The sequence below is a fragment of the Arachis ipaensis genome, chromosome B10 (assembly GCF_059453495.1).
Source record: "Arachis ipaensis isolate K30076 ecotype BB chromosome B10, ASM5945349v1, whole genome shotgun sequence".
Taxonomy (NCBI): domain Eukaryota; kingdom Viridiplantae; phylum Streptophyta; class Magnoliopsida; order Fabales; family Fabaceae; genus Arachis; species Arachis ipaensis.
The window spans coordinates 5,945,070-5,969,611 of record NC_142435.1 but is presented as its reverse complement, the minus strand read 5'-3'; the positions used below and the strand labels follow the sequence as shown (position 1 = coordinate 5,969,611).

The 24,542-nt window shown below is 34.8% G+C and overlaps 1 protein-coding gene and 2 pseudogenes across 2 annotated transcripts; 2 read left to right on the top strand and 1 right to left on the bottom strand.

The window, feature by feature from the left end:
* Nucleotides 1-464: 464 nt before the first annotated feature.
* On the bottom strand, nucleotides 465-1,650 carry LOC148579029 (uncharacterized; annotated as a pseudogene).
* A 10,665-nt stretch (nucleotides 1,651-12,315) lies between these two features.
* On the top strand, nucleotides 12,316-15,696 carry LOC148579028 (S-locus-specific glycoprotein S6 pseudogene; annotated as a pseudogene). The gene is made up of 7 exons (XR_015905050.1): nucleotides 12,316-13,683; nucleotides 13,769-13,888; nucleotides 14,132-14,295; nucleotides 14,378-14,588; nucleotides 14,734-14,968; nucleotides 15,048-15,198; nucleotides 15,292-15,696. The product of XR_015905050.1 is annotated as an S-locus-specific glycoprotein S6 pseudogene (transcript).
* Nucleotides 13,549-15,696, top strand: LOC148579027 (G-type lectin S-receptor-like serine/threonine-protein kinase SD1-13). Its single transcript, XM_088504374.1, has 7 exons — nucleotides 13,549-13,683; nucleotides 13,769-13,888; nucleotides 14,132-14,295; nucleotides 14,378-14,588; nucleotides 14,734-14,968; nucleotides 15,048-15,198; nucleotides 15,292-15,696. Exons 1-7 carry the CDS (start codon nucleotides 13,596-13,598, stop codon nucleotides 15,598-15,600), a joined length of 1,278 nt encoding a protein of 425 aa, XP_088360500.1. The 5' UTR covers nucleotides 13,549-13,595; the 3' UTR covers nucleotides 15,601-15,696.
* Nucleotides 15,697-24,542: the final 8,846 nt, after the last annotated feature.

Below are 24,542 nucleotides of genomic sequence, written 5' to 3'. Positions count from 1 at the left end.
TAATAGATATATATCAAAATAATTGTAGATGCACAATCAAATAATTATAAATGTAAAGCCTACTCACAAATTGGTCCCAAGGGACCGAAGAAACCAAACCAGAGTGCCAAGATAAAACCTGAGGAAGGTTGAAGTAGGATGGAATGAAAGAGCACGAAATTTGGACCAAGGTAGTAGCAACAACTTCGATTCCTCACTGCAGCAACCTCAACAACAGCCCTAGTATCAATGACATAGAACAACCACAGTAACAATGGCAGCGAATCTAATAGCCTACGGTGGTTTAAACTAAGCAAAGACAAAAAGGGACAGCAAACATGATAGGACAGAGTCAATAATAGAGCTTTATGGCAAGACAAGGCAGAACAAGTTTAGTCTTACCAAAGGAAATAAGAGGATGGAGCATTAGTAGCTCCGGTGACCCCCCCACCGACAAGGACAGAATAGGCATAAGCAAAGCTGAGCTAGGGCAAACTTGTAGAGTTTCCAACAGCGGCTTCCGACGACATCAGCACGGTTCCCGGTGACCAGAGGCGCGGTGGCGCAGCCTGTAGCAACGATGGAGGCATACCAGCTCCCCCTCCTTGCGAGACTCTCCTCTCTCTGACCATTGCCTTTCTCTCTCCTCAGCGAGCTCCTCTCTCTCTCTCTCTTTGAAGCCCCATACCCACAGCCATGACGGCAACGACGAAGCTCCTCTTCCAGCGGCAGCAACAAGGCGCGGCTGCGACGAGATGTCATTCCCTCCCTCTGTTCTGTGTCGCGTCTTTCTCTTTCACATGCGGTGGCTTCTTGTGGTGACGATGGAGTCCTCGACAACGACAGTGGAAGCTCCGACTGCGGCAGGGATGGTCTTCAGGGGCGACGGCGGGAGAGCACCACCTCATGCTTCTTCCTTTATCCTCCCATTCCCTGTTTTGAGCTCCTTCTCCCTCTCTCTTCCTGATCCACGACAACGACGGCGACGACGGCTCCCAGCCCCACCGGCGCCGTCCCTTCCTTCCCTCTCTTCTTCTTCCCGATCCTCACTCTCTCTGCCTCTCCTATGTGTGTATGTGTGTAGCGTGTGAGGTGAGAGTTGAGAGTGTGAGTTAATTTTGAAATTAGAGTTAGATTTGGGAAAAAGAATAATAAGGATATTGTAGGAATTTTATAGTTTAGATGAGAAATTTTGTTCATATAATATATGTTGTTGAAAAAAATAATAATATACATGAAAAATCAGAAGTGAAATAATATAAAAATTATTTATGATATAAATAAAATAAATACAATAAAAGATAAAAATATGAAAGAGAGCACTATAAATTTTATAATGTCAAATAAAAAGAAAATATTCTATAATTTTTTTAGTTTTATCAGTACTCTGTAATTTAATATTACTTTAAACTATAAATTTTTATTATTTATGATTCTATTGTTACTTATAATTAGTTTTTTATTTATTTTATACTTTTTGATAGGATCATAATTCATATTATGCAAAATTTTGATAATAAACGTATTATATAATAATTACAATTACAAATTTTACAAACCCAAAAAAATTAATTTTTTTTATACAAAATGAAAATAGAGTACATCAAATAAAGAATAGAAAAAAATTCATATAGATAAGAAAGAATACAAATTCCATAAAACCAACCACATATATCATATAAACAAAAAAATATAAAAATTAAAATATGAAAGAGTACTAAAAATAATAAAGAAAATCAAAATATTCACCTTGTTAGTGATTGAAACAAATTTAAAAGATTTTGATGAAAAAAATATTGGAACGAAGAAAATTTTTCATCTAATTTTCTAACAGTAACCAGCCACCATGAACATGAACGCAGAAGAAACAAATTTTAGCTTCTCGTGAACGTGTGTTCAGAGGTGGAATCACTTTTCTTTTCTCTAACGCGTTTGCCAAACACACACATAGGCATCTTCCAAACAGCCACATTGTGAAGAAACCGTTGTAGGGTATCACGGTTTATATAGTGAGCCAACTCCTTCGTAGTCCGCTACAGGGTCTCGCGAAATACACTTTGGGCCTCTCTCTTCATAATCTGCTACAGGGTGTAGCGGTTTATGTGTTTTTGCTTCTGAACGTAATCCACGACAGAGTGTAGCGGATTATGTGTAAATGAAATCAGCGTTAGGGTGTCGCGGATTACATATAATGAGGTTTGTTGCATTTGCGTCTGGTTTTTCCTATTGTTGTATTTACGTAACACTTTCTCTCCTTCATTTTATTTATGTAAATTGTCCTAAATTTCTTATGCTAAATTTGATATTATTTGAAGGAATGGTGATAAGAAACTTATATAAATAGTTCATATAGTATGGAATTTGAATATTTGTAACGTAAAATTTATTACTACTAATAATATTATTATGACATTTGTAATATGGATGTTTATTACACTTAATGAGTTATTTATAGAAACTAATAAATTAATTATTGGAGTTATAAATTTATTGTATTGTTTATAATGGTGAGATATAATAAATATAGGGATATGGATTCAATGTCTTTGTAGGTTACAAATTTGATTACAATTTTTTTTTTTTTTTTGCTGATTTAGAATAATGGTTGATTTGGCAAAAATTGAGTGGTTAATTCTAAGATTTTGCCAAGTAAGCGATGTTGCTGACATGACATTAATAGAAAGAAAAAGATGTTTTAAAAGTAATGTATGTAAACTTATGTATCAACTTTTATATATTAAGAATAGAAACTTGGAACATTACATTTTACCCTCCTTACAAAAATTTTTGCCTTCGAAAATTGATACAGTATACAAAATGTTACATGGTTTTAGCCTTCTACCAAACATGAGAAAGAAGTATAATCGGGTACAAAAAGTTACAAGATAAGTTTGTGTTAAAAAGATGTGGTTAACATTCACACTCTTGTTCTCTTGATAAGTCAAACACATATGGCGCTTTTTATTTTGTTCATCACTCCCAATGTACATCCGATCCGAAAGTCAAACATCAGGACTAACTTTTCAATTTGTACCAAAATCTCCTTAACTTCCTCCTCCGAATACTCCTACTTCATAATCTTTTTGACGTCGCACACTTATAAGTTTCACCTTCTGGGTCTACGAGCTATGTCCTAAAAACTAATGTTTTGCTTGCTATATCTAGGGATTACATGTTAACCAATAGAATCTCAAGTTTACTCAAAGGAATATAAAACTTAGGAAGAGAAGAACAAGCATCTCAGATTATGTTCACAAGAATTCGGGAGGATGCGTAAGATCGCAATTAAACAAGGATGTTCAGAAATAACGAAGTGTGCTAGAAAGAGAGTCAAATCACATCTTAACAAAGAAATCTGAATCAAGAAATTTCGATAGAAACAATAAAAGAAAGATAGAGTATTAGGTTGAAACAAATTCAAGCTGAATAGAAGGAGTACATAGCTCACAAGAGCTGGCCATTAAAGTCAATGGCAATGTTCACAAAGGTTTAAGAGAATGATTAAGAACATAATCAGGTAGGATATCCATTTACAATGGAAGAGAGAATCATTTCACAATCTCAAAGAAAATATATGAGACGAACATTTCAAAAGAAATTATAAAAGCATAAATACTATCACGTCAAACAAATTCAAGTTGAAACAAAAAGACGAAAGGTTTATGAATTGAAGATTAATAGGAGTCATGGGCAAATATTTTTCCTCAAAAACACTAGAGGATACTTAAGTGTACAACAAGTAAGGATACGTATAAACATAAAGATAAAATCAACAATAGAGAAAACAAAGCAAAACATAAATTAAAAATACGACAACACATTTTAGAATAGGCAACTTAACAGTCATAAAAAATCGAAAACAGTTACTATCACAAATATCAGTATGCTTCTTTTCCCTTTCTATAGAAACCTTCAACTAAGTACCTTTGAGATTATTATCATGATTTTAGACATTAAATAATTATGTCAATATAAAATTTGATATCTCCTAACTCAAAATAGTAGATAGATTATGTAAAATATGACAAGAAATGTAATTGATCTCTTTGTTGTCCATTAAGCCAAGATTTACATATACATTTACGTATTTAAATCATTATGGTCACTGTTGGTAAAATACAGTCATATGATTTTCTATAATCATGCAGCTAGACTTTGTATGAAGTTACAAATAAATTCACTTATAAAATAACAATAATAATAAAACTAAAAAATTTGAAGTATTGACAATTAACACACTAAGATTAGTTATAATAACTACTTTTTTTGTTTTGCTTTTGACAAAATCCAAGCACATAGCAAAAGAATTTTAAAAAATTGGTATGAGATCATATTTCTTGTAAAGATAAAACACTAAAAAAAACTTCACCTTCATAAATAGTAAACTGAACTTAAAGCTTATGAACTAAGGACAAACTCAAATATATATATATTGAATCCAAATATTAAAAAAATATATCTCCAAAATTCTTGTCGTACCTGGGAAATTATATCATAAAAAAGCCCTTTTTTTTTCTATACAGAGTCTTTGACAAGTTTGCAAGCCGAAAGTGAGGTTAGGAAACACAAAAATAACCACTACATACAAATCAAAAAACTCAGAAATCTAATCACAAAAGAAATTGACTTGCTTGTTACTTATAAAATCTCAATGATCTCGATTAATATTAGTCATATAACCATATTTTGGGTTTAATCATAGTAGGAAACCACTTATCACTCTTCTCTTCATATACATTGACCTGAGTTTTCATATATACAAATTGTAGGCTTGTAGCTTTCTAGGGAACATTTAACTCATGTTGTATTTTATTATCTTATTATCGGAATATAAGAAAATCAGTCGAAATTGCAAAATTAACATTAAGCATACTGTAATAAAATTGAGATAAAAGTATCACTTAGATTATCAAAATCAAAGTACAAGATCTGAAAAGATAAACTGGGATCTAATTTTAATGTATTAGAAAGTATAGCAGATTTATTGGCAATAATTAAGTTACAATAGTAGCTAGGGATCTATGTGAGATAGTTAATTGAAAGGACAATAGAATCATTACTAAGAATGAAATACGTATTATCTTACAATTGCCACAATATGTTGACTAATAAGATAATCATTTTAACTATAAATCTATAAACTTGCAAAGCAACAGTATTGTTGAGTTTGGAAAACTTCAATTCATTATGATGATCAAACATTATTAAAATAGTAATTAGAAATTATTAAATTAATTTTTGCTTCAAAATTGTTTAATTAATAATTTCTATGTTGCTTGCAGATTTTGGTCATTGGGCTTTAAGCAATGAAAAGCCCAAAATATTGACAAAACTTTCAGCCTTTAGTGCAAAAATGTTTTAAACATTATGGCTGAATTATTCATATGTTGATTGGGCCAGGGAATTAATGTGAAGCCCAATTAATCTTTGCTACAAGACCAACAAGGCTTAGTCCGAAAAGTTGAAAAGAAAGAAGGAAAGAGTAGTGCATGTTTGGTTCGGTTACCCACTCCCTCTTTGAATGGAATTCAAATTTTATGAACTTGCTTTAATTGCATTGGTAATATGAAAGAGAAAATGCAATTGATTTGATGGCATTAATTGATTTCACACGCTACAAGGCATGGGGGAAGGGAAGTGGATAAGTAACTCATTTTAATTTCTTTCTTTACTTCCATTGAAAGCTTTTCACTCTTCTCTCTCTAGTTTCGGTCACTTCACTGACAGTGAAGAAGCTTGAAGATGCAAGCTATCAGAGGTAGAAGCAGAGAAGCTATAAGCAAGCAAGAGGCCTAGGTGATGATAGCCCTTGTAAAAAGAAGATCTACAGTATGGCGTGGCTGAGATCTTTACCACTAATGGCAAGATGTGGTGAAAAAACCTCAAGATCACCATGCCTAAAAATGGTAGCAATCCAATTCGGTCAGAGAAGAAGATCCCTGGGGTATGGCTCGTTTCTACTTTTTGTTCAACCATCATAAAAGGTAGCTACTGTAGCTACATGGAGGAAGAAGCAGAAGTGGAGCAGATGGAGCTGTCAAGGATCAAGTATTCATCAAGGGTCAGAAATCCTTCTTGGGGACCAAGTCAAGATGGAAGGGCGGATTGATGAAGCTTGATGAGAAGGGATGAGAGAGAGGTAATTACATGTTGATTTGCTTTCGGTTTCCCTCTCTCTTCTCTCTGTCTGAACCGGTTTATGTTGAAGAAGAAGAAGTTGGCTCGGTTGGACCGATTTCAATTTTGGAAGCTTCCCCTTCTATAATAAGGGTGAACGGCCAAGGCTTGAGACAAGGAGAGAAAGCACAGAGTTCTCATAGCTACCCAAGCTAACAGAAGTTCTTCTCCTTCAATGTGTTTCATTTTGTATTTTCTTTAGTTTTGTCTGTCTTGAGTCTCATGGTGAAAAAAGGCAAACAGATTGAGGTTTGTAAGAAAAGCCAGTGAGTGGAAAAAGGCAGAGTGTACAAAATTAAAAAAAAAATCCATAGATATCTTAGAGGTCCTTTGTACATCTGTGTTGTGTATCATGATTCTGTGGGAATTTCCTTGTAAGTTGGGTTAGCATTTAGCAGTTGAAAGCTTAACAGGTGACCAAGTCAAGTTCAGGATTGGGGATAAATTCTGAACTTGTCCCAAATAGGAAGGGTAGTTCCTAGGGAGAATTGGTGTGTGTAATCAAGATGATTATAGTGAAATTTCATTATTGTTGTGATGGAGACTGGATGTAGGCTGCATTATACTTAGCAGCTGAACCAGGATACTTCTTGGTGTGATTCTCTCTCTCTCTTCTACTCCATTTCTGGTTCTGTTGCATAGGAGACAAAATTAAAAATATCTCTTATCTAGTTACAAGACAAAATGAAAACGTCTCTTGACTAGGTACGAGACAAAAATAAGAAAAATCTCCTAAAGCTATTTTAAAGGGCAGAAAGTAACACTCAGCAAAAAGGGGCTAAGATTTAACCCCCCTTCTCTTAGCCACTGATTACCATCAAGTATATTTGACTATTCTTTATATTATCCTAAACAAGAACAAAAGATTTGCAAATGTCAGATAAAAAAAAGGAACACCAAAGGAGATACGAGCCTTTTAAAAATCATGTTGAGAATAGAGAAGACAATGGCTGCTGTAAACTTTCTTTATATGTGAGCCAATAGTTATAATATACTAAAGATTATTTTATATGACAAAGGAAGGAAAATTCTGGTGCCAAAAACCAATATTATTACTATACGGCAACATGGCTTAACAAAGCAAATTTTCTTATAGTTGGGTTCTCTATACTTTTGGCAAAACAAATTTCTTGCTTTCAAAACACGAACTAACAATTTTTACGAGATAAATAACAAGGTTCATCAGGCAAAATAGTTTGCATCACAAAGCACTAAAAATCAAGAAAATCAATCTTCCTAAAACTCTGAGAATGAGAACAATAGTTGAGAATAGGGGAATTTTTAGAAAAGCAAGGGGTTAAGACAATTCTCATGTTTCAGATTTTAGCCAAAAACTAAATTCATCCTCCAATCACCAATAAAAAGCAAGTGTTCACAATCTAGATCTCGCCTGAATAATCAAGAAAACAGTCCCATGAAAGAAAAGCCATGTTCAACAAACAAAACTATAACAGAACTGATTATCAAACTAAAAAAGCTTAACCAAACTTTCAGATCGGAAAAGATCTTCAATTCAATTAACAGATCATTCAAAAAAGTTTGCTACACTTAAATAGAGAAAATCATAATTCCAATCCAACAAACAAGAATAACACTCCATTCATATGTTCGTCATGTAGTTCTTCTACCTGAGCAACTGAATAACAGTTTTCATAGTTATTGATTCAAAAGAAAGAATCACGAGTGGTTCAAATTATGTTAGCTTCAAAGATCATCAACATAAGAAGAACAAACTTGTTTTTATCAAAATTCAGAACAAAGCATCTCATTTAGCAGTTAAGTAAATCCATAATCCACAAATCCAAATGCAGTTCTATAAAAGAAATAAGATAATAATTCACAGTAAAAAACATATCGAATCTTTTAGATCATGGATGAAATCTTGAAATTAGAAACCATAGAAAATAACATGAAGATAAAGAAGATTAAAGCAAATATTCACAAAAAGCGAGAAAGAGTAGAATCAGCTAAAAGATAGAGAATCGAAACCAAAACCATTGCACCAATGCGTTCAAAATAACCTACCAAAGAATACGTCAAGATTGGTATAAGAAAAGGATAGGAATTTCAAGAAGCGATAGAGGACGCAGGATCACAATAACCAAAAGACAACAATGACATAGAGAGGACAAAGATGACATTCCTACAGGCTTCTGATAGTGCCACAATTCGTACAAATAGGCGCGCTTCTATTTATACAATTGTGATCCTACCATAGGACACTTGCTCCATATTTCACAGGTTAACCTAAAGCTTTTATACCACTCTGTCACATCCCAAAATGAGTCATGACTGGCGCTCAGGGAAATAGTCCCCTAGCAAAATCAACAGATTCGAATATAAGATAAATAAGAAGGTTACATATATTTTTTGATAAATTTACACTTTCTAGAATGAATAATTACATATTTTAAACAAAAATAAAATAAATAAATATTGATGGATCCTGTCTGTGACATACGGAGCAGATGACGTCTAAGAATTCAACAAAGAATAGATACACATTGCAGATCATTACTCTTGAATAGAAAGGCTGACATAATCAAATACTTATTGCTGAAAATATTTTTAGAAAAATGGGGTAAGTTTTGCAACTCAATGACTAGACAATACATCTATAATCGACATGATACCATATAAACATTATTATCAAAGTAATTTTAATTAGAAAATAGTAGTTAATAATAATAAGTGAATTAATAAGAGAGTTCTCATACAGAAATCAAATCAAAAGTCTACACTCGGGCGGCTCCACCTCTATGGGTAGTCATTTCCTCTTGTGTGTCCTAACAGATCTAACGTGTGGCCTACACGTTAGGCTAGCAACACCCCTGCTAGCTGGAGTCTGAGTTAGATGCATCTAAGTTAACGTCATAATCGCCGTTAACTACGATTTTCTAATACGAGCCTTCCAAACCAATTCAAAATATATAATTTTAAATATAACAAATTCTTCGATCTTTCAAACATATGAGGTATCAAATCAAATCAAATAATAATTTCTTATCCAAATCCTTTTCAATCATATTTTCTCAATTTTAAGACATTTCAAACATATTTCACAATTTCAAAATAAGTAAGTACCAACTAATATTTCAATGCTTCAAAAATACATATTCGAATAAAATCAAATGTTTTAAAATAATATAAAGCTTCATCAATAATACATATAGTCTCATAAAAATATATAGTCTTATGTGTATATTAAAATAAGTTTAACAAGGATAAATATTTAGCTTTAACAAATCGAATATTCAAGCCAATTTAAAATCTGTTGATAGTAATCTTATAAGTATAATTATAAGTTCAAAACACCGTATATCAAAATAATTATAAATACAAAGCTAAACAATCTATTCTTAATATATAAAAGTAGATACATAAGTTTATCCACATTACTTTTAAAACATTTTTTTCTTTCTACTAATGCCAATATGCCATGTCACCAACATTGCTTACTTGGCAAAATATTAGAATTAACCACTCAGTTTTTGCCAAATCAACTATTATTTCTAAATCAACAACAAAACAAAAAACAAAAATTTGTAATCAAATTTGTAACCTACAAAGACATTGAACCCATATCCATATATTTATTATATCTCACCGTTATAAACAATACAATAAATTTATAATTCCAATAATTAATTTATTAATTTCTATAAATAACTCATTAAATATAATAAACATTCATATTACAAATGTAATAATAATATTATTAATCATAATAAATTTTACGTTACAAATATTTAAATTTCATACTATTTGAACTATTTATATAAGTCTCTTATCACTATTCCTTCAAATGACATCAAATTTAGCACAAAAAATTTATTTCTGAACTACACAACATCTCAAATAGTCAAACTTACTCAATAGAGCATCAATCTTTGGACAATATCACCAAACAAAAAGACAATTAGTTTATCAAAGTTCGCGTGGTTCATCTATAGGAAACATTAACACCCACAAATGAAGAAGAGTCTCTTTGCTTAGAAATGATTATATTAGATGAAAAGGTACAAAACAAACATATTTATCATCTTTTAAAATTAAATTTACAAAAAAATACTTTAATTATTTTTACTTTTTATATTATTTTATAATACTTTATATATAATTATATTTTAATATCGTTAAAATTATACTTCTTTTAATATACTATTCATTATTCTTTTTTAACTAATTATGAACTATGATTTACTAATATTGCAGGAAAGAAAAAGTCTATACTATAAAAAATTTAAAATAGAAGATACAAATGATTTGTATAGGCCAATTAAAGGTATAATGAAAGCAAACTTTTCACTAGGGGTGTGCATGGGCCGGGTGAAACTGGGTTTGATGTGACCCAGACCCGACCCGAAATATATACCGGGCCTATTTATTAGACCCGAACCCGGCCCTAGACCCGATGAAACCTATATACTTTCGGGCCACGATTATATCGGGTAAAAACCGGGTGAAAACCATGTCGTTAACATTATATTACCTTGATACCTTCTTCTAAGCTAGCATGTGAAAATATCCAAATTTCCAAGACTCCAACCATTATTTGACATGGTAAAATTCACTTAGAAAAATATAACAAGAACCAACTCTTCTCTAAAATTAAAACATAACCATAATCAATACTAATATTGTCTAATAACACCAAATATTTAAATCAATATAAATAATACAATATTATGCATTAGTCTAAAATTTTATGCATTTTAAACATAAAATATTAATTTATAGTCTTATAATAACTAATAACACAAAATATTAAGGTTTACAATACTTAAATTCCACATAAGAATAGCCATCATCCATCACTAATAACACAAAATATTAATTGTGTATGATGACCGGGCCGACTTCGGGTGACCCGAGCCATGGCCCGCACCCGACCCGAAATAATGACCGGGTCTATTTTTGAGACCCTTACCCGGCCCTAGACCCGGTGAAATCACACAAAAATAGCCCCTAAAGTGTTCGGAGTCGGGCCGGGTCTTCGGACCGGACCGGGCCATGCACACCCCTACTTTTTTTTTTACCAAAGATAGGAGACTCGAACCCGCAACCTCTTAATTGAGTATGGGGAGACTATGCCATTTGAGCTATAACTCATTGGCATGCACACCCCCTACTTTTCACTCACAATTGTTGTGAAAGAAATTAAAGATCTAATTTTGAACATTTTTCAAGACTATTTTGAATTTGCATCACTTGAGACATTGTCTGACAGAGTGGGTTAAAGAAAAATACTAACAAGTAATTTCATTTTATACTATTTCAATTATTTTTATTAAAAATAACTTATTCAAAAAAAATCTACACATTTTTGTTCTTTTTATTGTAGATGTCATTGGAAAAGTACATCAAGAGATTAAGAAGAAAGAAAACCATACAAATTCAAGACACACCTTCCGAAGAAAAACATACATGTAAAGATGGAACAATAAAATAGAAAGTGCATACAACTCAACAATTCATAAAGAACATACCTTCACAATAACCTCGACAGAAAGAAGAAAGCAACAATTCTGACAATAACTAATAAAGAAAAAGGAGCATGAGCGCCACATAAGAACACTAAATCCATCAACTAAAACAAATGCAAAAATCAAACTATCAAATAAAAATGTCACTTTATACAACTTTAACTTCCAAATCTTTTGTACTACAAATTATTTTAAATAAAACACCTTTCAAATTTAACTTTAGGTTACACATATTTAATTTAATACTATAAAATATAACCATTTTTAATATTTATTATATACTATCATTAATTTACCATTAGCACATTGTGCGAATCTCATCCTAGTTATAAATATAAAACCTACTCATATCGTAGTCTTAAGGGACTGAAGAGACAAACTCAGAGTCGAATTAAAAGTTGAGATAACGCTACATTGCTAGCTACTCACTCATTAACGATATGGGATGCTATCGTCTGACCAAGTCTCCTGGGGAATATCTTATAGTTTATCGTACCCTCTTATAGGACACTTCTCAAATTGGAATTGTAGACACCAAAAGTTGTCTTTATTATCTTTATTCTAACAGGGCTGGACTAACTCACTAACTTACCAAAGTAACATGCCAAATTTCCACATGCAATGCAAGCGATTCAAAATTAAAGCAACATGATGACTATCAACTTGCCTTCTTCATTGAGTTACATTGTATCTGTCCATTCTTTAATACTCGTTCATCTATCCTTCTCTGCATTTTCATGGAGCACTACCTATCCTTTCTTCTATTATTATTACTCTTCACTTTTGCCACTTCCTTAGACACCATCACCTCTTCTTATATCCTTAAGTCCCCTCAAACTTTATGCTCCAAGCATGGTATGTTCCACCTTGGATTCTTCAACCTTACCACCAACTCATCAACATCATTTTACCTCGGAATCTGGTACATAACCAACCCCCCTGTCGTCTGGGTTGCTAACAGAGACCAACCTATCAAAGGTGATGATAGTGTAGCAGTGCTCAAGATATCCGAGGATGGAAACCTTGTTGTCATGGATGCACGTAATAATGAGATCCTTTGGTCAACGAACGTCTCAAACATCGCATCCCCCAACACCACAAGTGCTCAGCTTCTCACCACCGGAAACCTTGTGTTGCAAGATAACGCCACAGGGACGATACTGTGGCAGAGTTTCCAACACCCCACAGACACGTTCCTGCAGAGCATGAAGATTAGCGCCAACAGGATCTCCGGCAAGAAAGTAAAACTAACCTCGTGGAGAACTCCTCATGATCCATCTACTGGAGACTTCTCTGTGAGCCTTGAACGCCTTAGTATCCCTGAAGCGTTCATCTGGAGAGGGAAGAGTCAACCTCACTGGCGAAGTGGCCCATGGAACGGTCAAATATTTCTTGGGATACCCGAGATGACCGCAAATTTGTATTGACAAGTTCTACACGAGTGGAAAAGATGAAGAGAGAAACGGCACTTACTATCTTTCTTATAGCTATGCAATTCGTAATGTAAGGATGTTCGCGTTGGGTGCTGAGGGAAACTTAAATGAGTACTACTGGGATTATTCAAAGAAGCAATGGTCCATGATGTTGTCTGCTATCAACACTGAGTGCGGTGTTTATGGCAAGTGTGGAGTATTTGCAAGTTGCGACCCTAAAACTTCACCTATCTGCACTTGTTTGAGAGGGTATGTTCCAAGGAATGTAGAGGAGTGGAACAAACAAAACTGGAGCAGCGGCTGTGTTAGGAAGACACCTGTGCAGTGTGAGAGTGAGAAAGTCATAAAAAATAATAGTAGTGTTGAATCGGTAGCAGTAGAAGATGGGTTTGTGAAGCTTCAGAATACCAAGGTTCCAGACTATGCTGAGTGGTTGTCTTCCATTGACTTTGACTGCAGAACTGCGTGTTTGGGAAACTGCTCTTGCAAAGCGTATGCTTATGATGTTGGAATTGGTTGTATGCTGTGGAGTGGAAACTTGATTGACATACAGAGATTCTCAATGGGAGGAACCGATCTTTATATACGTGTTCCCTCTTCTGAGCTTGGTAAGTGTATTATATTTATACATATATGTGCATGCAGATGATTTCATATTTACTTATTTGTCTTGTTACTTTGGTTAATTAATAGATGAGCAGAAGAAGAAAAATCATGCCTCAGTGATCATTGCAGTTACAGTCTCAGCAGTAGGAACTATTGGGATTTTGATTTGCGCGTTTATCCTGTGGAAAAGAAAAACTGCAATAAGAGGTGATATATCATTATTCTTTCTATATACCAAAACTACATGCTTTGCCAATTCATGATATTAATGGCTTCTGCAGAATTAGTAGTTAGTTGTATATGACTCTTGAATACTACTGTTTCATCATTTATTCTATTGGCATTATATGCTGTGCAGTTTACAAACATAATGAATAGTGTGGACCATGTGGTATTCATTGTCCCCAAAAAAATGCTTTCCTGTTTTAATTAATTTGTACTTTGATACAGAGAGAGCAAATTTCAGAATACCTACAATAAGCAACACAAAATACCCAAGCAAAGTCAAACTCCCGGAGCTTTCCCAATTTGAGTTTGGAAAGCTTGCAATTGCAACAAACAACTTTCACTTAGCTAATAAGCTGGGGCAAGGAGGATTTGGACTAGTATACAGGGTATTTTTTCCCTCACATTGCAATTCACCATCCCACAAAAGACAATTTTTGTGTCGCTATAGTTCATGAAAATGTTTTGTAGGGAACATTGGAAGATGGACTAGAAGTAGCAGTTAAAAGACTTTCAAGAGCTTCATATCAAGGACTAGAAGAATTTATGAATGAGGTTCTAGTAATATCAAAACTTCAGCACCGTAATCTTGTTAGACTTCTTGGATGTTGTGTAGAAGGAGATGAGAAGATTTTGGTGTATGAATACATGCCAAATAAAAGTTTAGATGCATATCTGTTTGGTTAGTTCTCGTTATCAACCCTTTTCTTATCGATAAATATGGTATGTTTATCAAAGAGGCAACGACTATTTGGTGAAAAATATTCTCATCTAAAAATATATAATTTGTATTCTCGTCACTAGTTTATCCTTTTAATTTTTTGCAGATTCATGTAAGCAAGTATTAAATTGGGAAAAACGCTTTCATATTATTGAAGGAATAGCTCGAGGTTTACTTTATCTTCACAGAGACTCTCGACTAAGAATTATCCATAGAGATTTGAAGCTAAGCAATATATTACTTGACGAAGAGCTAAATCCAAAGATTTCAGATTTTGGAATGGCAAAGATTTTTTGCCACACTGAAAATGAGGCAAATACTATGAGAGTTGTTGGAACATAGTAAGAATTTCTTTTGATTTACAATTTTAAATATAAAATAATCTCATAGTCAAGAATTTTAATGACAAATTTTGTGCAGTGGTTATATGTCACCAGAATATGCTATGGAAGGACTATTTTCAGAGAAATCTGATGTATTCAGCTTTGGTGTTTTATTACTAGAAATTGTCAGTAGGAGAAAGAACACTAAATTTTATGAAGATGCAGAATCTTTGAGTCTTTTAGGATTTGTAAGTCTTCTATTTACAAAAATCTTATTTCATCTGAATGACACAAATTTGATACTGATCGAATAACTAGATCATTCTTATTGATGTTTGTAGGCATGGAAATTGTGGAATGCTGATAACATTCCACCTCTGATAGATCAAGAGATATTAAATTCGATCTGCAATGAAGATATAAAGAGGTGCATACATATTGGCCTTTTGTGTGTACAAGAACTTGCAAGAGATAGGCCTACAATGACTGCAGTGGTTTCAATGCTTAATAGTGAGACTGTTAATCTTCCTTCTCCCAAGCAGCCAGCATTCGTTCAGAGGCAGACTTTGCTGGATATAGAGTCTTCTATGACAAGTGATGGATTATGCTCCATTAATAATGTGAGCCTAACAAATGTCCAAGGAAGATAACCGATTGGCCACAATGTTGGTTCAAAATAGTCACATTATGTATTGAAACAACCTTGGTTGAGAGACAGTAGCATTTTGTTGAAGGGTCTACTTTAATAAGGCTGGGATTTTATGTAATATATTACTTTACCATCATGTTTGTTGATTGAGTTAATTAAGTACACTAATATTTAGAAAATATAAAAAGTACTGCAAGATGAAATCAAAAGTGAAATGCGTGAATCACTTGAATCAGTGCTGATAGAATAACTAATCAATTTTTTAAAAGATAATATAACCCTCATAATTAATTAAATTGAGAAACTATTGCCCAAAAATTTCACATGTCCATGACAGTGACATAGAGTTGATTAATTTGCGTATACTGTAACACACAATTGGTTGTAGCAACAGTGAAGAAATCCAAAAGCAAGATAACATCAAACTCAATACATGCAATGTTGAGTCTGCAGCGGAATTTTGACTTCTAATAGATAGAAAGTAATATGAAATTGAACGTTACTTACAATAATACACTCGCTATATAATTATTAAAGAGAAAAAGAAAGAAAATGAATAATTGCTATGGATGTGAATTCCTTTGATTTTAATTGAATTGAATACATTTTGATTTCACTCGTTTATATAGTTTCCTAACTTCTATAAATAACAAGAGAGCATACTATAAAATAGTTTCCTATAAAAGCTCTTTAACTATCCACCATTTTCTCTCTTCCATCCTTTGTCTGCCTCCCTTTGTTTTCTCTCTGCCTTTCTTTTATTCTCACAATTCTCCACCTCGTTCACAATTTGAAATCTACTCAAATTTTGGACGATAAAGTGTGGTATTCATATCCAGTTGCATCATTTTTACAATGACTGCCTACGTACCGTTGTTCAGGATCAAACCAATCGTAATTCCTCTATTTCTCCATGTAATGCCTAACATGAAGCAATATTGAGCAATTCCAAACAGTGTTAGAACTTGTTTCCTGACACTACTTTAGTCAGCATATCAGCAGGATTTTTATCTATGTGTACTTTTATAAGAGAAATATTACCTTTCTCTATAACATCGCGCACGAAGTGATATCTTACATCAATATGCTTGGTACAAGCATGATGAACCTGATTTTTAGCCAAATGAATTGCACTTTGACTATCACAACTCAGATTCACGCAATCTTGCTTCAACTCTAAATCATCTAGAAGACCTCTTAGCTACAATGCTTCTTTCACCCCTTCTACTACTGCCATGTACTTAGCTTCTGTAGTAGATAGTGCCACTGTAGCTTGTAACATCGATCGCCAACTAACTGGAGCACCTTGTATTTTATATACATAACCATTCGTAGAATGTCTTCTATCTAGATCTCCAGCATAATCAGAATCAACAAAGCCGCTGATTTGACATGATTTTCCACTAAAGCATAAACATGTGTCAATGGTACCCTTCAAGTATCTTAATATCCACTTGACTGCTTCCCAGTGTGCCTTACCCGGGTTTGCCATGAACCTACTAACAACACTGACTGTCTGTGAAATATCTGGGCGTGTAGACACCATAGTATACATTAGGCTACTGACTGCACTAGTATCAGGTACATTTTCCATGTAAGCCTTATCCTCTGCTGTTGTGGGAGATTGTTTACCAGAGAGCCTGAAATGTGGAGCCAACGGCGTTACCACTAATTTAGCATTTTTCATTTCAAACCTTTCAATGATGTGCTCAATGTATCCTCTTTGGCTCAAGAACAATTTTTGGCTTGATCTCTCTCGTTTAATTTCCATGCCTAATATTTTTCGTGCATCACCCAAGTCTTTTGTTTCAAATTCTTTACCAAGTTGAACCTTTAACATATCTATCTATGCCTTGCTCTTAGAGGCAATAAGCATGTCATCCACATACAATAGAAGATAGATATAATCACCTCTAGGAAGCTTACGAATGTATACACAACAATCATAATTACTTCTGGAAAAACCTTGTTTTAACATAAAGGAGTCAAATCGCTTATACCATTGCCGAGGAGATTGTTTCAATCCATATAGCGATTTCCTCAAGTGACATACCTGACTTTCTTTACCCTCAACCTTGAAACCCTCAGGTTGATACATGTAGATTTCTTCCTCTAAGTCACCGTGCAAGAATGCAGTATTTACGTCTAGTTGTTCCAACTCAAGATCACCATAAGCGACAAGACTTAAAAGCACCCGTATGGAAGTGTGTTTCACCACAGGAGAAAATATCTCATTGTAATCAACACCTTCTTTCTGTGCAAATCCCTTTGCTACTAACCTAGCTTTGAATCTTGTACCATCTGACTTAGTAAGATCTTCTTTTCTTTTATACACCCACTTACAATCAATTGCAGTCTTTTCCACGGGCAATGGGACCACATCTCATATCTCGTTCTTATGAAGAGATTGCATCTCTTCCTCCATAGCGACCAACCAACTCTCTCTATCTTTGTCTTTGATAGCATGTTTGAAGGTGACCGGCTCATCATCCTCCACTGAGAGTGCATAATCTACCAAGTTTACCTGCCCATAATGTCTCAAAGGCTTGTCTGACCCGAACTTCTGATCAAATTTATAATTCCTCTTTGGCCTAGTATATACCAAAGAATCCTATTGTTGCTGTTGTAATGCATGTGCATTTTCTCGCTGAATTTCCTCATGATTAAGTTCATCCTCTGCATCATCTTGAGTAGCATTAGGATGCTCCACCTGAACATTACTAAAGTCTATTTGTTGGTATTTAGATTCTATCTCCACCACTTGAGTATTTGAAGTTTTTCCAACATCACCATCATCTGGCACCATATCTTTAGACAAAGCTACCACAGATCGTTCATCAAAGGTAACATCCCTACTAATTACAAACTTAGAATCATTTACACTCCAAAATGCGATAGCCTTGAAACCCTCTTGGATACCCTAAAAAGATTGCCTTCTTAGCTCTATCATCAAGCTTATTATCTTTGACATGATAATAGGTTGTGCATCCAAAGACTCTGAGTTTCTCGTAATCTGCATGTTCCCCTGACCACACCTTATAAGGTGTGTCTCCATCTAGAGAAGAATGTGGGGATCGATTCAGTATGTAGCAAGCTGTAGCAACCGATTTTGCCCTCCATTCCTACCTAACCCGGAATTAAAGCGCATACACCTTGCCTTCTCAAGTAGCGTACGATTCAGTCGTTCGGCGACTCCATTCTGTTGTGATGTTTCTCTAACTGTCCAGTGTCTTGCAATGCCTTCTCGATCACAGAACTCCTTGAAAGCCCCATCCGTGTACTCTGTGCCATTATCAGATCATAGAGTTTTCAGCTTCCTACCTGTTCGGTTTTCAACCATTGCTCTCCACCGCTTAAAAGTATCGAATACCTCATTCTTATGTTTGAGGAAGTAAATCCAAACATACCTAGAATAGTCATCAACAAAAGTAACAAAATACCTGGAACCACTTTTGGAAGTAACTTTAGTCGGGCCCCAAACATCAGTATGCACGTAGTCTAACAACCCTCTGCTTTTATGCTTGCTTGTAGAAAACTTCACCCTATATGCCTTTTCATACACACAATGCTCACAAAATTCCATTTGTGGTTTCTTCATATTCTTCAGCAAACCTTGTCCACAAAGCAATGATAGACCTTTCTCTGACATATGTCCATGCCGCATGTGACATATTCTTGTGCAATTTGTTTGATCTCTACTTCCACCGATTCCAACTGCTAACTCACCTGTGACTGTTGTTCCCAAAGGAAAATAAAGATTACCGTGACGAACTCCCTTCATCACTACCAAAGAACCACAAACAACTTTTAGTACCCCATTTTTGCAACTATTTTGCAGCCATTTTTCTCCAACAAACCTATGGAGATAAGATTTTTCTGCAAGTCTGGAATATGCCTCACATCCTTTAAGGTTCTTACTCCTCCATCATGCATCTTGATTCTTATAGTACCCAACCCCACAGTTTTACAAGCACGATCATTGCCCATTAAAACTGTGCCACCATTTATGCTTTCATAGGTAGTAAACCACTTCCTATTTGGACACATATGGTGAGAGGCTCCTGAATCAAGAACCCACTTACCGAAGATTTCATGAGATTGTTCTGTTACACAGTAACAATCCTCCTCATCATTTGAGACGTAGCTTGCTTCCTGCTTTTCTTTTGGGTTGTCATTGTTCTGTTTCTTGAAAGTTATCTTCTTATTTGGACAATTTGCTTTGAAATGTCCATCCTCACCACATTTAAAGCATGTTCTCTCCGCGTGAGGTCTAGATTTTGGCCTAGACTTTCCACGCTTATTACCTTTTCCTCTTTCATTAGTCCTTCCTCTAGCCGCGAACAAACCTTGTGCTTGATCATTATACTCTCTTCCATTTGAAGATGACATTACACTTGCAGCAACCTTACGTAGATCATCCGCTAAAAGTGATGCCCTCGTCTCTGTCACGGCCGAAAATGAGCCATGACTGGCGCTCAGGAAAATAATCCCTCAGCAAGCCTAACCGACTCAAATATAAGTTGAATAAAAAAATTACAAATATTTTAAATAAATTTACAGTTTCTAAAATGAATAATTATATATTTAAAAAACAAAAATAAAATAAATATGGATGGATCCTGCCTGTGACATGGAGCAGATGACATCTTAGAACTCAACAAAGAACAGATACCCATTGCAGATCATTACTCTTGAATCGAAAGGCTCACATAATCAAATATTTACTCCTGAAAAATATTTTTAGAAAATATGGTGAGTTTTGCAACTCAGTGACTAGACAATACATCTATAATCGACATGAGACCATATAAACATCATTATTAAAGTAATTTTTAATTAGAAAATAATAGTTGATAATAATAGGTGAATCAACAAGGGAGTTCTATACAGAAATCAAATCAAAAGTCCACACATGGGCGGCTCCACCTCTATGGGTAGCCCTTTCCTCTTGTGTGTCCTAACAGAATAACAGATCTAACGTGTGGCCTACACGTTAGGCTAGCAACACCCCTGCTAGCTGGAGTCTGAGTTAGATACATCTAAGTTAACGTCATAATCGCCGTTAACTATGGTTTTCTAATACAAGCCTCCCAAACCAATTCAAAACATATAGTTTCAAATACAATAAATCTTTAATCTCTCAAATATATAAGGTATCGAATCAAATCAACCAGATAATACTTTTTTATCAGAAATCTTTTAAAATCATATTTTCTCAATCATAAAAACATATTTCATAATTTCAAAGTGAGTGCCAACAAATACTTTAAAATTTCAAAAGGATATATCCGAATAAAATCAATATTCTAAAATAATATAAAGCTTTATTAAACATATATATAGTCTCATGTAAAATTTTTAAAGTATGAATTTCATAAAAATAATTATTCAGTTATAATAAATCAATTATTCTAATCAAATCAAATTTCTTCAATAATAGTTTTATAAATATAATTAAAAACTCATAATAGCATAAACCAAAAGCTTAACGGTTATAAATGTAAAGCCTACTCACAGCATGGTCCTAACGAACCAAAGAGACGAAACCCGTAGTGTCAAATTAAAGGGTACGAAACTGCGTAGAATTTGGACCAGAGTAGCGACAAGATGGAGTTGGCGATAGTTCTGGGAATTTAAAATAGGCAAAACTAAAATCGAATTAAAATAAGGACAAGATAGAATAAATGGTGGCATAATAGGACATGAAAGCTAGAGCAAAATCAAGAAAAAAGGCTGGACCGGGATAATGATAGGAGCGGTTTAGCTCTAGCAACACCAACAACTCCGGTGGCAAGGACGATGGCTTGGCTCAGGTACATCCGAACGGCAACAGGAACAGCGCAGCAACGGATGGTCCCTCTTCCTTGGCATTTCTCTCTCCCCGAGAACTCCTCTCTCTTCGAAGCTCTAAATCTGCAACTACGACAACGGCGGCGAGGCTGGCTTTGACGGCGACAGCTAGGCGTTTCTTGGCGGTAGAGGCGCGGCGGCCATGGCAGCAGCAGTTCCATCAGTGACGGTTTCCTCCAATCATGTATCTCCAATGACAATAGCGGCTTTAGAAAGACAAACCAAAAACAGGGGCAGAGCTCAGCAGCAGTGACAGATTCTTTCCCCACCATCACGTTTCTTCCCACGGCGGATCCAACAGCAGCGGCTCGGTCGGCAACGCCGGCTCGGTCGGCAGCAGCGACCATGGAGGCTTCAGCGATGGTGACCAGCTTCAACGGACTCCTCTGTCGCGTCCTCTCTGCTATGTGAACTCTTATCTCTCTCTCTCTCTCTCTCTCTCTCTCTCTCTCTCTCTCTCTCTCTCTCTCTCTCTCTCTCTCTCTCTCTCCGTGCTCGTCGACAGTGACAGAAGTGGCGGCCACGAACCCTAGTAGCGGCGGCGGCGGATCAATGGCGATGGAGGCATGGCGGCGTTTCCTTCCTCTCGGCCTTGGCTTGCATCACGTCGCCCTCTTCTCTCCTCTGTGGCAGCATTGACGATGGCAGAACGAGCTCGGCGTGCAGCACCAGGCGCGATGGCGGTGACAGCGGGACGCAGCATGGCGGTGATGACTGGGCGCGGTCCGGTCTCCCCCTACTTCCTCTTCTTCCCTCGCGGCTCCCTCACTCTTTGAATCTCTCATCTCTCTCTTCTGTGGGTATGGCTGGTGGCTGGGTAAAGGGTTTCAAGGTCAGGGTTTCCTAATTTGGGAACTAGGGTTTCTGATTTGGAAAAAAGATAAGTAAGGGTATTTTAGAGATTTTACATTCTACCCTTCTTACAAAAATTTTCGCCCTCGAAAATTGATATAACTTGAAAAACTTTACTTGGTTTTAGCACTTTACCAAACATGAGAAAGAACTATAATGAGGTGCAAAAATTACAAGATAGGTTTCTCTTAAAATGATGCGGTTGACATTCACCGACTCACATTCCCTTGACAGCTCAGATGTACATAGCACTCTTTACTTCGTTCATCAATCTCCTCAAAATACAATCTTACTTCATACTCTCCTTGGTTTGTAGTATATATCCATGGAAGCAACCAGTCTTACGTCATGTCTTAGAATTTCAACTTTGCGAACTTCAGCATTGATAAGCTGTGTCCTAATGAACTAATGTATCGTTTGCTATCTGGGAGTCGCACGGCACGTGACACTGAAACAAGCACGAGTTTACTCAAAAGAATTCAAAACTTAGGAAGAGAAGAGCAAACCTCACCGATGGTGTTTGCACGAACGTGGAAGGATGCTTAAGATTGCAATTAAGCAATGATGTACAGAAACAATGAAGTGTCCCAGAAAGAGAGTCAATTGAATCTTAACGAGAAAATTTGAATCAAGAAATTTTGATAAACAATAAAAGAAAAGATAGTGCATTAGGTCAAAACAAGTTTAAGTGGAATCAAAGAAGTACAAAGTTCACCAAAAGAAGGTAACCAAAGTCAATGGAAAATTTTTTTTTTGAAAGATTTAAGTGGATGATTAGGGGCACGATAAGGCAAGAAAGGAATCAAATCAAAAACTTTTTCAAAGAAGATTTGGAACAAGAATTCGAAAATACTAGAAGATATGATGTATCATAGTAAAGCAAGTTCAGATTACATCAAGGAGTTACATAATTCACGTAAAGAAATGCAACATCAACACCTATGTTGTCGAGAATCTATGGGATAACCAAAAGCACGATAAGATCGAGATATCCATAAGATGTAGGACATGAAACAAAATAATCAAATTTCATTTTAACAAGAATTAAAACAAGGAACTTCCGATATGAAATATAGCAGAATGAACGATACATCAAATCATGCGGCACGATTATAGCGCATACTTCAACACATTCCATCCCAAGAAGAATACCTAATGTTCCCAAACTTAACGATTACCATTACTTAGATAAAAGAAACAAAAGAGTTTAGAAGAACTATTTCTCACAGGTTATAATTTCTAGTCCTCCGTATGCACCATGCTCAACAATCATACTACAAGATGTGACAACGCTAGATAGAATATAGATTTTTTTTTCAACAAAACTAGAAAACGAACAAAACAAAACAAAGTCCAGTAGAACAATATCATCATAGCATGAGAGGCTTTAGGACATAAGTAAATGTTGAAATCACCAAAAAAGCTTCACCATATTCCTTATTCCATAACCATTCCTCATCATCATCATCAAGACTTTAAAAGGGCCAAAAAAATAATGAGAGTATTGCAAATAATTGAGAGTAGATTAGAAAAAAGACATAGATGTTGTATCCAAAATTAGAAGCTAGCATATAAAAAAAATAGTATGACTTGAAATTTTTTATTTATAAACATCAACAACCATAACAAAACGAAATATTCAAAAATAATCAATCAAAGCATACAGATAAAGGAAAGATTCAAAACAAGCAAATGCAACATATGATAAAATTCGAAATAAATGAATCAATTAAAAATAGGAAACTCATGAAAAGAAAGAAAAAAAATTGATAAATTTTACATCTTCAAGATCAAACTATGACCAATCCATACCCATTATTTCTTAGATTAACAAGCTATGATGGAACAACTCAAGATCAAACCCAATAACTCAAAAAGAACTCACAGTACAAAAATTCATTCATCAATTTATTTAGAGTTTAGACATCCTCAATTTTCATATATTGCAAACAAGAAATTTTCCAATCTCCATCGCCCATAATTTCAGTGCAAGGTGTCAAATATGAATGGGCTGGCAATTTAAAATATTTCCGACATAGTTCTATAATCATAAAAGAAAACATATGCAACATATAGGAGTTTATGCCACAATACAGTATTTGTTGTACAAGCACATGGTTCTCAAGTGAGCATTACCATACTAATCATATAAATTTAAAAGGAAAATTTCTTCCTTGATATCTTAAAAGTGAAATATCTAAAGAAAATAGCATCAACTAATCGAGAGCCATCACTATATCA

What these genes read in the sequence shown, in the direction of transcription:
- LOC148579027 (XM_088504374.1), top strand. Translation starts at nt 13,596, where the DNA reads ATGCTGTGGAGTGGAAACTTGATTGACATACAGAGATTCTCAATGGGA. An exon ending in ATGAGAGTTGTTGGAACATA is followed by an intron (nt 14,969 to 15,047) that starts GTAAGAATTTCT and finishes AATTTTGTGCAG; the next exon opens with TGGTTATATGTCACCAGAAT. An exon ending in CTTTGAGTCTTTTAGGATTT is followed by an intron (nt 15,199 to 15,291) that starts GTAAGTCTTCTA and finishes TGATGTTTGTAG; the next exon opens with GCATGGAAATTGTGGAATGC.